At 41.2% G+C, this 16559-nt stretch overlaps 1 protein-coding gene across 1 annotated transcript in view; it reads right to left on the bottom strand.

Annotated features, from left to right (window-relative positions):
• cdk16 (cyclin dependent kinase 16) overlaps positions 1 to 15150 on the bottom strand; it is a 38752-nt gene extending 23602 nt beyond the window's left edge. The window contains exons 1-9 of the mRNA XM_076076380.1: positions 15050 to 15150; positions 12100 to 12257; positions 10168 to 10323; positions 9322 to 9440; positions 6017 to 6145; positions 5829 to 5885; positions 5614 to 5728; positions 431 to 525; positions 273 to 335 (exon numbers count right to left, since the gene is read on the bottom strand). Coding sequence (XP_075932495.1) covers positions 273 to 335; positions 431 to 525; positions 5614 to 5728; positions 5829 to 5885; positions 6017 to 6145; positions 9322 to 9440; positions 10168 to 10323; positions 12100 to 12223 — 858 coding nt within the window. The 5' untranslated portion in view covers positions 12224 to 12257; positions 15050 to 15150. The remainder of the gene's footprint in view (positions 1 to 272; positions 336 to 430; positions 526 to 5613; positions 5729 to 5828; positions 5886 to 6016; positions 6146 to 9321; positions 9441 to 10167; positions 10324 to 12099; positions 12258 to 15049) is intronic.
• Positions 15151 to 16559: the final 1409 nt, after the last annotated feature.

Genomic DNA, 16559 nt, shown 5'->3' with positions numbered 1-16559 from the left:
TGCATGCTTTCTTCTTACAACTTTTATTTATTTTATCTGTAAAAGGATGGTCTTTGAGGTACATAGCCTGTATGATATGCGCTATATAAATAAAGATTATTATTATTACTACTCATAAAACAATTATCTGTAATATTTGTTAATAACCAAACCTGCTTCTACCAGATCCAAACACGCATACAACTCATATCAGCATCATTGATACCATGTCAGTCAGTATTATGTCATTTGTAAACTAGTAGTACTGACAGGTACATTCAAAGTTTTCTCACTTTGACGTTGTGAACATTGATGATGTTTCCACAGTCGTCCAGATACTGTTTCAGATCTTTGTCCTGAAACACACAAGAAACAGGATTAAAGGCTCAATACACCAAATAAAAAGATGTGTGTGCATGTGTGTGCGCGTGCGTGTGTGTGTGCGTCTCACCAGATACTCAAACACCAGTGTGAGGGACTTCTGTGTGTGGATGATGTCATGAAGCGTGACGATGTTGGCATGTTTCAGATCCTTCAAGAGAGACACTGAGGGAGAACACACACATTAATACTGTTAGACATGTTGGAGTGTTTTGCGAAATTGTGAATGCCCTCTACACGGAATGCCCTGGTTATTAGGTGTTAACAAGCACCGTACTGCTGCTCAGCAAAACAACGAATAAAAAATTTAGAAAAACAAAAATGTAACCGAGGGAGACACAGGGCTCTGTGTCTCTGGTATGATGGCGCCTGCACAGACGTGCAGATAAGATAACATACACACACACTGTAGAAAGATCGTAGAAAAGTATGAAAGCATAAAAGCATAGCTATTATAACCTGTAACCCTTTTGATTTCAAAGTATAACCAGCACAACATATAGCATGTTTACACTTTTTATAACCATCATAATATAACTTGTTTTATTTTATGATAGCTGTGATTTAACATATAAACTGTTTAGAGTTAGACACTTTGTTTAAAATAGTCACTTGAGCCTTACAGTGCTTCTGGTTCTAGCAGGATCAAACCAGTTACCACCAGTTACATTCTGTGTCAGCTCTAGAGAGAGGACTCATGTGTGAGTGACACATGAAATGAAGGAGGTGCCAGCCTTAGAGCAGCAGAAAAAGCAGCAGAAAAACTGTGAGATTGGGGCTTCTCCCCACCCCAACTAGAGAATGGGAATGTCAGAGAGCTGACTGAAGAATACCTCATTACAAAATCAGCGAAGGCTGACAAAGAGGAATGCTAGAATTAGTTCTTGTAGCCACTGTAACTGTTTCATTGAATTGAAATTGTTGTATGTGAATCTTGTGTGAAAACCAGAAATAAAAACACAGCCTTACATTTAGTAAGTGACTGAAACCAAAACAGTGTTCTGGTCCTTTAAAACAATGTACCCCTCTTCCCCTGTCCGTTAATGGTGCGATAAGATGTGATGACTGAAACATGCAGAGGAGCTTAAGGTAAGTTCCCTGGGTGAAGACTTGGCAGTGTTAGTCATAAATGGTGAGAATGTTCACATTAGGCAATAGTAAAGTATAGACGATGTACATAACTATTACATACAGGGTGTTAGGGTTACATCCCATTGAGAGCGCCTAGGGCATTAGCCCTAAAAGACTTTCAAGAAGACAATTAATTCCGAAATCCTAACTATTTAGCTACAGGGTGAGATAAAAGGCCGAAGGTATTGTTCTGAGACCTCAAGGAGGAACGCATATCCTCGCAGGTGGGACAGCCGACGGAGTAACCACCGTGTTAGGTGCGAACTACTTCCCCGCCTAGAAACGGGGCAGGAGCCGCTCACGCTACAACACACACACACACACACACACACACACACACACTCACATTCGCGGGGCTTGAAGGGGCTGTCCAGGTGACCAGGTGATTGGGTTTATGACCTACTTTCATGATCCAGATTTGTGACCCACTTTCAGGGGGTCAGATGAAGGTGACGTGATGTTTTCACAGCCTTACACAGATGTTTGCATTCTGCATTTAGCCCTGGACGCTTGTCAACACATTCACCCTTGGCCTAGAAAGATGACCACATACTTGCACACACATGTTTTACTTATTATCTTTTATGTTTACTTTAAGCTTCGGTTAGGGTCTCCTACAGCCTTAGTTTAGGCATTGGATCCCTTAAGGACATAGGCGCAATTTAGGGTACATATATATGAGAATACCCTGCTATTAATCTTATGCTGGGCAAAAAGGTGTATTATGTTTTATATCATGTATTGTTTGTATTATCCTGTATCCCTGTAACCTGTTGGAACATACGCTGATGTATATGTATCTGAAGATTATTATCAACCAGTGAGCAAGGTGTGTCATACGTTCTGAGTACCAGTAGATGTCATTGTGTTAGAGAACAATATGTTCATCAATGTATGACTAAATTTAAGGGGGGTTACCATGCCCATGTCATGACCCACAGAGGCAGCAAGAAAGCAGGGGGGTTTGGAACTTTCCCCCGGTGTTGTGAGAGTATAAATATTCTCGATTTTAAAGGATCGAGGCGGTAGTTGAGGAGAAGTCCACCAGGTCTGTACCTGCATGGGGTTAAACTTTAAATTCTTACAAATCTCCGGACATTTGAAAACAGCTTGCTCAATGAGTACAGGGTTTTTTAAATTATTTTTCGATATTTTTATATCTTTTTGTTAATCGATTTTTCTCTGTATTTGGACCAAAAGAATATACTTTGAATTGGACAGAAATAAATAAGTAACATTTTAACTTTTTTCGACCGACTCTTTTTCTACGTCTATTTTGGCAACTCTGAGTGAAGAGGTCTCCTCTAAGGGGGAGATCTCCCAGCCTCTGTGGTAAGTTGAAGGACCTCCATTACGGCACACGACTGATGCATACTTTATGCACACACACCTATACATACTAACATCCGTTTCTATAGTTAAGAGAGTCTCGGGGAAGACCCGCTTCAAACCGGTCCCAAAGAACGACCGTGAGTTTGAAAGAGCTTTATAACTGTTGGGCTCTGAGTAGGGAAATACAATTTTTAAAGATTTTGTAAAACCGACGGCTATTCGAGCGACAGATTATACTATTTAGTATATCAATGTTTGGCGATTCGGAAAAGAAAGCAAACGAGCTATCGATTGTGCTTTTGTTGGTGATTTATTTGGTGCAATTGGCTACCGGTATAAGTTTCTCTTAAGCGGAGGCTATCGATGCAAATTAGGGAGAAGTGCGCGGGAGCCACTCTCCCTCAGGTCAGGTGAGTGAGTCATATAGAGAGAGAACTGAACCTCTGCCTCTCTCCCCCTTCTGGCAGTCCCTTGCTGCATCAGGGGCACTCATCGGGGCACGAGTCCTGTGGATCCGTGGTCACCCCGGCGGCAGCTCGGGTCTGCCCGTCGCCGGCAAGGTTCTCTCAGTTCACGCACACACTACTGAGGGATCCTCGTTTCACTTTTGTTCGTTTCAAACAAAAGGCCTCCTATTTATTCATTACTTTTTATTTTTTTGATAAATTACAAAATAAAAAATAAAAATTTTAATTTTTTTTAATAATTAAAAAATAAATTAAATTAAGAAATCATTTTTAGAAAGCGTGCGGCGGCTGTCGCACGTTACAATACACACGCATTAAGACGCACTCATTATTACGCACGCATTTTTACGCACGCATTATTACGCACGCATTATTACGCACGCATTTTTACGCACGCATCATTACGCACGCATTATTACGCACGCAATAATAAACACGCATTAATACGCACGCATTAAGACGCACTCTTTATTACGCACGCATTTTTACACACCCATTATTACGCACGCATTATTACGCATGCATTATTACGCACGCATTATGGCACCAGTGGCGGGCCGTACATTTTATACCTAGGCCTTCACTGCTGTCCTGCAGCTGAAATACTACCTTATAACCTCATGATGGCGCCACAGCTATTATTCGTTTCTAGGACTGTAACTATATACGCCTTCGTATTAAACCGTTCGGTATGAGGCTTACGAACCGAACAATATGTTTGAATAATACTAGTGCATTAGGAAAATGCAGAAGCTTAAATTGAGGTAAATATAATGTTTTCTGCGCTCATGTAGGACAGTGGTTCTGAACTGGTCTGTCTGGCTGCGGGGTCCACCATCACCCCTTAATAATGACAAGCCGCAACCCATTCTTCTCTATTGGAGTCCGTCTTATGATTTTACTTTCACAACTGACTCACAGCACACGCTGCACCTCACTGCAGAGCTGCACATGGAAACTGAGCTGCACTTAATGCTGACATAGTTGTAGGCCAGCTAGCAGGCTCTGACACGTCAAAGAATACGCCCAATATGTCAAACTAAAGATCTGATTGGTTGAACACTATCACAATCAACAATATCATCCCCATTCACTTAAACTGCACATGGATGCACTTGTGAGTCTGCAGGCCTCGGGCCTCTCTTCTTACCTAGAGACACAGAGGTGAAATCTGATTGGATAAAAGCTCTACTTAAAACAAGCTGCACTGGAAGCAGAGCAACTGAGGAAGACAGGAGCTGTGCAATGAGAACATAAGATAATGGGAACAATATTTTTATAAATTATAATACATGTAGTGTATTTAAGAAACATAATTAGATTATAAAATAGCTATAACTTTGTGATTCTGTTTAGACCAGCAGAGAAGGCCTTGAAGGCCCTGACGGACCACCACTCATTACGCACAGATTATTATGCACACATTAATACTGGGCCGATATATTGCGATACGATACAATGCATATTGCAATATCTTGGAATACTTTTATAATTTTAAATACAGCTTGCCGTGTACCACCTGGATAGTCTAATACCTACATGACATATTGTTAACTCAGCGGACAAATTGCATCAAAACTAATTCAAAAGGTATTTGTATTTCACATAGTCACTCACCGAGAACACACTGAACTGAAAGATTAAAGAATAAAGTGCATATTGTATTCTCATTGTGTCACGGAACACTTTTTTACTAAAATGCACTAAGCACAACTTCATTATACAATAAATGACATACTGTACCCTTTGTGTCACTGATCACTCTTAACTTCCATGTAGATGATAAACATATGAAATAAAGTGCATTAAGTAAAGTTGATCTGTCACTATATTTGTGTTCTTCTCTTTTATGTCCAATTCCTCCAAGTTCAGTTTTCAGTAACTCCTCCATGGTACAGCCTGTACGGCTCTCGTGATGTGACGTTATCGTAACATTCGACTCGGTGGTCTAGTCGTCTAACATCTCACGTCAGGGCTCCTCTCTCTGAGGTGTGTGTGGGGGGGGTGCATGTTTAGACACGGTTCTTCACCCCTTTATAAATCCTGGGCACTACACTGCTACATCCATCATGTGTCGACAGGAATGAGTCGGGATCACAGTGTGTCTCTTGCTTGTATCACTGTTAATGCAGTATCAGTACTACCACTGATACTATCAGTATCACTGTTAATGCAGTATCAGTACTAAAAGTGATACTGATCGAATCATATACTGTGGTGTGTGTCACAATATACTGTAATGGGAGTAGGCTTAACTGTAGTACTAGCATTGTAGTAGATTATTGTAGTGTAGTCTTACTTCTTTAGTATACATAAGTACTACCTTCTCTGATAGCAGTACATGGAGCTCCTTCTTCATGTTCTAATCGAATCTCCTTCAAGGCCACGAGGTTCTCGGTCAGTTTACTGCGACCTTTATACACTGTAGCATATGTCCCCTGCAGAAAGACAGGGGGAGAGAGAAACAGGTGAGAGAGACAGGTAGAGACAGGTTGGTCTGCTCACATCAACACAATACATACAATCATGAGTCCTCACCTCTCCTAGTTTGTCCAGTTTGATGTACGTCTCCAGTTTCCCAAAACCAATCTCTGACTGCAGACACAAAGGGACAGACAGAGACAAAGACAGACGGACAAGATAATGTTAATATGATCTGCATGAAGACACCAAATACTAATATTAGAATACAATAGAAACAGGACAATAAAAGCAGGTAGACGTACCAGAGACACTCTACGCAGCCTTCTGCTGATTGGCTGCTCAAACAGAGCTGGACCAATCAGATTAAACTTCTCCAGATAACCGTCTGGAAGGCGAATGTCGGCCGGTAATGACAGACGTTTGTTAATGTCCTAAAACACAAAAAAGCAGCACATTAATGGAGTCAGGGACATCAACAGGAACCAAACAGAGTCCAAAGACAGAGTTCAGACTCTAAAGACAGAGTTCAGAGTCCAAAGACAGAGTTCAGAGTCCAAAGACAGAGTTCAGAGTCTAAAGACAGAGTTCAGGTCTAAAGACAGAGTTCAGAGTCCAAAGACAGAGTTCAGAGTCTAAAGACAGAGTTCAAAGTCTAAAGTTCAAAGTTTGCTTTATTGTCAATTCCACAATATGTACCGAACATATAGAGGAGTTGAAAAGACGTTTCTCTCCAGTCCAACATCTAAACATATAAAGTGAATACAGTGCAATAGATTAAAAAACAAAACATTTAGACAACATATATATAATAAGAAAAAAACTATCAATCTGTATTTAGCAGCAGTCGGACATAGAGTCTTAAAAGAGAGGAGGGAGAGAGTTCAGCTTCCTAACAGCCTGGTGGACGAAGCTGTTTGAGAGTCTGGTGGTGCGAGCACAGAGGCTCCAGTATCTTCAGAGGGCAGGAGGCTGAAGAGATTGTGCGAGGGGTGGCTGGAGTCGCGCACAATCATGGTCACTTTGTGGGTGAGGCGGGTGTCGTATATGTCCTGCAGGGAGGGCAGTGGGGGGAGTGAGGCACCAATGATCCTTCCAGCTGTGTTCACTATGCGCTGTAGGGCTTTCCTGTTGTAGTCAGTGCAGCTTCCGCCCCACACAGTGATACAGTTTGTCAGGATGCTCTCAATGGTGCCTCTGTAAAAAGTGCACATGATGGGTGGGGGTGTTCTTGCCTTCTTCAGTTTGCGGAGAAAGTAGAGGCGCCTCTAGGCTTTCTTTGCCAGTGATGTTGTGTTGGCTGTCCACGAGAGGTCCTCACTGATGTCCACCCCCAGGAATTTGGTGCTGCTCACTCTCTCTATATCAGCACCATTGATGGTCAGTGGTGGGTGTTGAGTGTGGCCTCTCCGGAAGTCAACAACAATCTCCTTGGTCTTGCTGTTATTCAGAAGGAGGTTGCTGTCTCTGCACCACGTGGTCAGAAGGCTGACCTCCTTCCTATAGTGGGTCTCATCGTCGTTGGTGATGAGACAAACCAGAGTTGTGTCGTCTGCAAATTTGACCATGTGATTGGTGCTGTAGGTTGTTGTGCAGTCGTGTGTCAGCAAGGTGAAGAGCAGTGGACTGAGCACACAGCCTTGAGGGGCCCCTGTGCTCAGTGTGATGCTGCTCGAGGTGTTGTTGCCGACACATACTGCTTGTGGCCTCTCACTGAGGAGGTCCAGCAGCCAGTTACACAGCGAGGTCTTGAGCCCCAGCTGGTCAAGTTTAAAGACAGAGTTCAGGTCTAAAGACAGAGTTCAGAGTCCAAAGACAGAGTTCAGAGTCTAAAGACAGAGTTCAGGTCTAAAGACAGAGTTCAGGACTAAAGACAGAGTTTAGAGTCTAAAGATAGAGTTTAGAGTCTAAAGATAGAGTTCAGAGTCTAAAGACAGAGTTCAGGACTAAAGACAGAGTTTAGAGTCTAAAGATAGAGTTCAGAGTCTAAAGACAGAGTTCAGGACTAAAGACAGAGTTCAGAGTCTAAAGACAGAGTTCAGAGTCTAAAGACAGAGTTCAGGACTAAAGCCAGAGTTCAGGACTAAAGGCAGAGCTAAAGGTCGAACTAAAGGCAGAACTAAAGGCAGAACTAAAGGCAGGACTATGAGTCCTGAACTTCTTATGGACACAGATGATGTGATGTGGAAGAAAAAGCTCATGCAGGAGGTGTCCTGATTCCAACGAGGGAAAACACACTCAAATTCAGACCGTTTTAGCAAATACATTCTCCCAATGTTGAGCGGGAAATCTTTGAGAGTGTCATTTTGCAGAGGTATTATACTTCTTCGAGAACGACTCCATTGATACGTCTGAGCAGAAGGCAGGGCAGCAGACCTGATTTGGCAGCAGATACAGGTCACACAAGGGAAACACGGCACATCCATGTCCCGTTCTCAGACTCAGTCAATGCAAGACCAGCGGCTCTTTGCTGAATGCCAGGAAACCACCGAGTCCACAGTTCAGATTGTTGTGGTCCACATAACTCAAGGTGAAAAGGCCGAGAGGATGGTCAGTTCCTGCAAACATCTGCCTGTATTACAAAAGTGCCATGGGACTGCCTCTCTGATGGAAGAATTAAAGTGCAATAAAGCAGGACTTGAGATGACTTTCTGAATTCCAGGATCAACTCCTGTAGCAGGAGGAAGGTAGTCCTTCAGCAGGTAAAAGCTGTACTCAAGTGTTGAAAAGACTGTTAATGCAGAAAAGGCAATATCAGCATAGAGAACGATGGTGAGAAAAGCAGCATCTCAGTCAAAACAGAGACAGTGGACAATCTGGGAAACACTGAGAAGAAGAAAGAAAAACAACTGGAGAGTAAGGACATAAGATAAGCTTCCTTTGAGAGAGCCACACCACACAGAGTAAGCAGAGAATATTCTGGAGGGTCAGAGAGAAGATCGTAGCCAAGCATTGACTGTCTCAAGGCGAAAAGTCCATCGCCAGAGAACTTGACGCTCCTTTGACCACCGTGCACGATATCATCAAGAGGTTTAAGGCCCATGCAATGGAGCCAACATCACTGGAAGAGGACCCAGAAATAAAGTTACCCAAAGATTGCAGCGAATCTGCAAAACAGATTCAAGCTGACCTTCAGACACAAGAAACAACTGTTTCCCAACATCTGTCTATCAACTCAATGAAAGGGTAGGACACCAAGGAGGACAATCTGCTGAGACAGAGACGCCCGACGGTATTTGGCTCAATCACATCTGAAGGAATGCAGGACAACAACAAGAAACACATCAACAAGTTCCCAGGAATGGTTCAAAAGAAAAAAGTGGTAAGCAATGAGTCAAGATCTGGGTCCAACTGAACATCTGTAGAGAGATCTGAACACAGCTGGAGAAGTTCTAAAGGTTATATTAAGTTCTGAATCAATAACAAAGTTACTGTACTATTGTAATAATGAATTGTGGAGACAAAATACTTTTGTCAATTTCAACTTAGTTGAGAGACTTTTTTATGTGCAAGAGTGTATTTTTATTTAGTTTATTTAGCTATTGCTTAAAGTTACTGTTCAATCAAAGTAAGTGTGGTTGTGTGTGTACAGGTGTGCGTACAGGTGTACCTCAGTTGAGATCTTCTTGTTTCTCAGTCTCACTCTAACTGGACTATGAACGTTGACTGAAGAAGAAGCCGGATCACTTTCTCCATCTGAACTCATCTTTACATCCTCATGGACGATCTCTGAAAGTACACAAACATGAACACAGAGAACATGAACACAGTATGTGAAAGCAGTACAGAAATGTGTGTCTCCAGTAATTGGTGTAAACGTTGGTTAAATAGGTGAGATACAATAAATAGAGACATATAACATTCTAGTTTAAAGTGACTAGAGTTCAGTAACCAGCTTTTACTTCTCTATCTTTGTTATCTGTTTCTAAAAGAGCTCGGTGCATCAATAACTCCAAAGAACACCTGAGTGTGTGTGAGCGCCTTTCAATAGGAAAATACTTCACCATTGACTTTTTATGAAATATTGACTGTATTTGATTTCAGATATTAGTTGACTCATATTTTTACAATTGAAAGGTGTAAATGGAAAAGTTACGGCTCAAAAACAAACGCACCGTAAACACTGCTGGTTTAAAAGTTTATGATGAAGTGGATTTAAAACAAACTGTGAGAGGCATCATTATACACACAATGTGTACAGTATTTCTACATGTATTTGCAGTACTATTACCCAGTCAAGCTGTGTGGTTCAGGTAGTTCAGTATTTGTACATGTATTTGTAGTACTATTACCCAGTCGAGCCGTGTGGTTCAGGTAGGAGCAGTATTTGTACATGTATTTGTAGTACTATTACCCAGTCGAGCCATGTGGTTCAGGTAGGAGCAGTATTTGTACATGTATTAGTACCCAGTCGAGCCGTGTGGTTCAGGTAGTGCAGTATTTGTAGTACTATTACCCAGTCGAGCCGTGTGGTTCAGGTAGGAGCTCAGGCTTCGTCCGAGACCTCCAGGTTTCTTCAGCGAGCTGCTGTACGACTGAAGAAGAGACTGAACTGATGAAGACGAACCTCGAACCTTCAAACCTCCAGAAGAACCACGAAGAGACACCACCTCTGACAAATGATGATGAAGAGGAGATGGAGGGATGATGAAGAGGGGATGATGAAGAGGAGATGGAGGGATGATGAAGAGGAGTTGATTTAGTGGAGAAAAAGAACACAAATAAATAAATAAAGTAACGTGTCATCACAGCAGCAGATTGATGAACTGATCGATTCTTAGTTCCAACAGATAACCAATAAAAGTCATAAATCCAACCAACTAATCAGATCAGAGGGAGGAGTCTGTGATGTCACTGTAAACATCACACATCACTAGGGATGGGTATCGTTTGGGTTTTTATCCGATACCGGTGCTAAAACGATACCTTTAAAACGATACCGGTGCCTAAACGGTGCCTGAACCGATACTTTTTTCTTCTCGAACAATATATTAACTGTTTAAAGTATCCTATAAATATAAATAAATACAAAACACTTGGCTTGAAACTACAGCTTCAAGCTTTTTAACTTCAAACTATGAACAATATATTAACTGTTAGCAGTTTACAGTATACTTAAATAAATATAAATAAATACAAAACACACACACACTCTGTACACACACTACAGCTTCAAACTTCAGCAATTATTTTGCAGAAATATGAGCATATTTGCCTTCTCTGGCAAAATACGACACGTCTCATGACTTATTTTATTTTACCAGTTGGTGGCGGTAATGCGCCAATTCGTCGTTTGCCAACCGCCACTACACCTCAAAGAAGAAGAAGCTTTCGCGTGCCTGTGGATGTTGTGCTTATGAGCGGCAGCGCTAAGTACCCCGTTGTAATAATACCATGAGTGAGGAGCGGAGGACCGAGTCCTGCTGCCAGGACGGAGTCATCAGAGTAGTGTAAAAAAAGTATTTCAATCGGCTCAGGCACCAAAAGGAAGCACCGAAATCTGCGTTGCGTTTCGGTCCGGAAGATACCGGACGTATAGGAACCGGTGCCATATTGGCACCGCTTTTCGGTACCCAACCCTACACATCACTGGTTCAGGAATGAAACCGGTGACCTCACAGTCAGAACCAGAACTAGACCACCTGATTCAACATCACACCTGCTGGTTCTGGTTCTGATTCTGGATCACCTGTGCTGCTACATCACAAATACTACAGTATAGTATCTCTTCTTAGTACACTGAGTACTTCAGTCTGTTACTAGAGGAGTTGTAGTATCTCTTCTTAGATAGGAGTACTGATATGAACTAATGGGCTGACATGATTGTTTCCTTTCTGTAGTCCACCATCTTTGTAGTTCCACCGAGGCAGACCGATGTTAGTAACATCCCATAATTACTTAGTTTAGTGAAAACGTAGTCGGATTCTTTCGTCTCCTAAAACCTTTCCTTGACTTCATGAGGTTTTGCATTGTAGTCAAGGAAAAATGGTTAGGAAAAGACTTTAGGGGTCAGTATCCCACAATTCACTACAGACTACAACTTTCTCTAACAGACGTCATTAAAAAACTGATTATGTCATCAGGTGAAAACCAGGAAGTTTATAAGAGAAACTGTCCCAGTTGAACTTTTGCTTTACGTCTTTGTTGCAGGAAACTGACTGAGAAGAAAAACACTGTTAGTCAACTACAAGTCTATCAAAGTTGGGCTGGATCCATTTGATGGATCCGATCCAGTTAAAAGATCCAGTTGATGGATCCAGTGGAAGGATCCAGTGGATGGATCCAGTGGAAGGATCCAGTTCAAGGATCCAGTTGATGGATTTCAGAAAAAGAAGAATTTCCTTCGACATGGAGCGAGAAACAGACGTCATGTGTGTGTGTGAGTTACCTGAGTCACTGTGTGATGTCACTTCCTGGTTGATGGTGTCACTCAGCGTCCTGTCCCTTCCCCCGGCCCCTCCCCTCCCCAGGGTGAATGACAGCTGCCGTTTGATCTTTCTCATCCTCTCCATGAGGGGGGCGGTGCAGCCAGCCTGGAGACCACACCTGGGCAGGTAAACACAGGGTAATATGGAATATGCTGATAAAGTGAACTGTGAGGTCAGAGAGGAAACACCTGGAGTGTCATTGATTGTCTTCAACTGATCATCATCATCATCATCATCATCAATGAAGACATTCACAGAGCTACAGAACACAAACAGCTTGGCACCTGGCTTTTAGACAAATGTCCATTTTAATCCATCTGGACAATCTTCTCAGTAAAGTGCAGAAAAAAAACATCTTCTAGTAGATAAATAGAACTTCGCGATGAAGAGAAGGAAAGTTGTGAAGGTTTCTGATCAGAGCTTAGGAGACTGCTGATTTGACTCTTAAACCACTTGTGTTCTATGTGTGTTATCTCTATGTTCCGTGTGTGTTCTGTGTTCTATGTGTCCTGCATGTTATGTGTGTGTTCTATGTCTTCAGTATTTTCTCTGTGTGTATTCTGTTTGTTCTCTCTGTGTTCCGTGTGTTATCTGTTTCCTGTGTCTTCCTAGTTTGTTCTGTGGGTTCTCTGTATGTTCCATGTGTGTTGTGCTTTTACTATTATTATTATTATTATTATTATTATTATTATTATCATCATCAACCACACTAAATATGTTTTTAGATTAAGAAAGACAGGATTTTCCAGAAAGAGGTGGTGTTTGTTGTCAAATCTAAGAGCCAATCAGCTCTTTGATCTGGAGAAAGCCAGCCGTTTCACATCATGCATTGGGTCACCTGGCTCTAAAACTGCGGCCGCCTCGATCTCGTAAGGTCATTGTTGACCTCGTGTTCATGACGTCAGAGCAAGTCGGGGTGAAGACGGACACAAATCTACCCATCATGCATTGTGATCGATTCTGATCAGGACTGGCTCACCTTGAACGGGCCTAATAAAGTTTAAGTTGTAGACAATAGTTTAACTCATGGACAATAGTTTAAGTTGTAGACAATAGTTTAAGTTGTAGACAATAGTTTAACTCATGGACAATAGTTTAAGTTGTAGACAATAGTTTAAGTTGTAGACAATAGTTTAACTAGTGGACAATAGTGTAACAAGTGGACAATAGTTTAACTAGTGGATAATAGTTTAAGTTGTAGACAATAATTTAAGTTGTAGACAATAGTTTAACTAGTGGACAATAGTTTAACTGATGGACAATAGTTTAACTAGTAGATAATAGTTTAACTAGTGCACAATAGTGTAACGGATTTGTGAGTTGGGATTTAACCGGATGAAACTCTTTGTCAACAAAGAAAGGAGGATGGAGTTTGTCTTTAAGTCAACTGCATTTGTTTTTTTACATCTAATATCTGAATGGCCCTTGAGTGTGGAGCAGAATGCGTGTTGCTACTGTTGTTTTCCCATTAAGCTAGTTAGCGTAGCCTTCCAGAACACTTGCAGTGCCTCCGCTGTTTTTTGTTGTGGTGTTTTTTGTTCCGGTTCAGAGGTCACACAGACCGTTGTCTCCTACGTGAGCGCAGAAAACATTATATTTCCCACAATTTAGGCTTCTGCATTTTCCAAATGCACCAGTATTATTCAAGCATGTTGTTTGGTTTGTAAGCCTCGTACCGAACGGTTTAATACGAATGCGTAAATAGTAACAGCCCTAGAAACGAATAATAACCGTAGCTGTGGCGCCATCATGATGTTATAAGGTGGTATTTCAGCTGCAGGACAGCAGTGAAGGCCCAGATATAAAATGCATGGCCCGCCACTGCAGTATATACATACATATATATATACAGTATATACATACATATATATATATACAGTATATACATACATATATACAGTATATACATACATATATATATACAGTGTATACATACATATATATATACAGTATATACATACATATATATATACAGTATATACATACATATATATATACAGTATATACATGCATATATGTATGTATGTATGTATGTATGTAAGTATATATATATATATATATATATATATATATATGTATATATATATATATATACATACATATATACGTATATACATATATATATATATATATATATATACATACATATATATACATACATATATACATACATATATATATACTTTTAGTAAATATATATATATATACATACATACACATATATACTTTTAGTAAATTATTTGAATACCCGTTGGCAGGAGAGACCAGGGTTAGAGACACATTAAACATAATCAACATGATAATTAAAGCCTCTTCTGTATCTTCACATTGTCGGTCATTCATGTGAACATTTCTCAGATGCTTTATGTCCACTGATAAACATCTTCACCAGCACACCCTCAAAACACTTCATATCAGTCCAGCTGCTTCTAAAGTGTTAAATTGATCAACCTTTGTTGGATTAGTTTATTGTGCTGAACATCACAGTGCATGATGTCTTTCTCTATTGATATTTAGTGAAGATGAAGACTGGTACCGTCTATGTGCTGATGCTGCTGTATCAGTGTGAGGATGGGGCCCGTCTATGTGCTGATGCTGCTGTATCAGTGTGAGGATGGGGCCCGTCTATGTGCTGATGCTGCTGTATCAGTGTGAGGATGGGGCCCGTCTATGTCCTGATGCTGCTGTATCAGTGTGAGGATGGGGCCCGTCTATGTGCTGATGCTGCTGTATCAGTGTGAGGATGGGGCCCGTCTATGTGCTGATGCTGCTGTATCAGTGTGAGGATGGGGCCCGTCTATGTCCTGCAGTAAATGTGATCAGTGTGATATAAATAGCAGCGGAGGCGGAGCGGGTTTAACGGCTCCGTTTCCCGGTAACACACGAAGCTCGACGGTGTGCATTACTCACTGGGGGAAGGTTGCCCCGGTCTGTCCCGGGTTGCCTTTGGCTCGGTTCAGTCTGACAGATTCTCCCAGTAGTCTGCAGCCATGTTGCTGCTCCGGTGCGGCCTCCGGTGCACCGTGAGTGACGTCACAGCACGCTCCGGTACTGAACGCACGCACGAGACGTTAATGAACGAGGTGATTAATTTATTAAATCCGTTCATAAACGTATCCAAAACAGTGTGTATGTTTTTTACCAAAACAAACTGTGGTAGTGTAGAGATGGATGTTTGTGTATCTGGGGAGAGGTACGGGTTGTACCTGACTCCAAGTATCTCCGAGTACTTTTTGATTCCAAATCATCATTCAAGTCTCAGGTGAAAAGGTCTGTAACCGGGTCAAATTTAATCTATCAAATTTCAGGTTCACACGAAACTACAAGTCAACAGAGGCAGCTAAGACATACATGCTTTCTATGTTTGTTTCCCATATCACAACAACCTGGTCCCAGGCTAGCACCACTACTCTGAAACCACTAGTCATTGTATAAACCAACACTCAAAATCCTTGATAAACAATCTGTTCTTTCTCATCATTGCCCTATACTAACAAAATATAACTTGTTTAGTTGGGAGAACATGATTAAATATGTGAATGTCTGTCTCATGTACAAGATTATACATGGCTTGACCTCTCCTCCGCTCAAACAATTTGTTATCACAAGAACAACTGGATATCGGCTCACAAGAGGAGCAGCAAGAGGGGATCACATTATCCCACTCAGGAAAAGTGCTTTCAGTCAGTCTGCATTTTCAGTACAAGCTGCACTACAATGGAACTCCATCCCAGTGACCATTAGAGAACTACACACATACAGTTCATTTAAAGCTCACTTACAGAAATGGTTCGTTAGTACTCAGCTCTGTCAGCGCTAGAATTTAACTGCACCTGTCTGTGTTGAACTTCCCTCAATCTGTCTGTTGTCACCCGTTTGTCTGTCTGTCTTGAAATTGCCGGTCGACCCTCATCCAACTGCATGCATGTCTCTTATTGTTGTTTAGCTGTGTATTGTATTTCACACACTCTGTATGCTTTTTTGTTTTGTGCCTCTGACGTGGATGTTTCTTAGTGTCTAACAACTATAGCATAATACTGTCTTTAGTCCATGTTTCTATTTTAACAGTCCTTTATTTTATTTGCGTTGTGTGTGTTGACTTTGAGAGCCTCTGTGTTGCATGTCTTGTTTGTACTTAAATACAATGTATAAGAGTTTTATTCTCACTTTTTTCATTGTTTGTGCACGCATTGTTAAGTGTCTATTGTTTAACCTTTTAACTTTAATCTTATCTTCTGTTTTTAGGTTGATTTTGTAAACATCTGCCTCTTGGGACTACAGATGAAAAATAGCCTTTTGGCTTTAACTCTGGCGCATTTACAGAAATGTTTTTATTAATGTGCTCTGTCCCGTATCAAATAAACCAATAAATAAATAAAAGAATTCAGAGGTAGGTTCTCTCCCTGAGTGACCAGTGAAG

The sequence above is a fragment of the Anarhichas minor genome, unplaced genomic scaffold, assembly GCF_050575085.1.
Source record: "Anarhichas minor isolate MPS153535 unplaced genomic scaffold, ASM5057508v1 ptg000056l, whole genome shotgun sequence".
NCBI lineage: Eukaryota > Metazoa > Chordata > Actinopteri > Perciformes > Anarhichadidae > Anarhichas > Anarhichas minor.
This window is presented reverse-complemented; position numbering and strand designations above follow the sequence as displayed.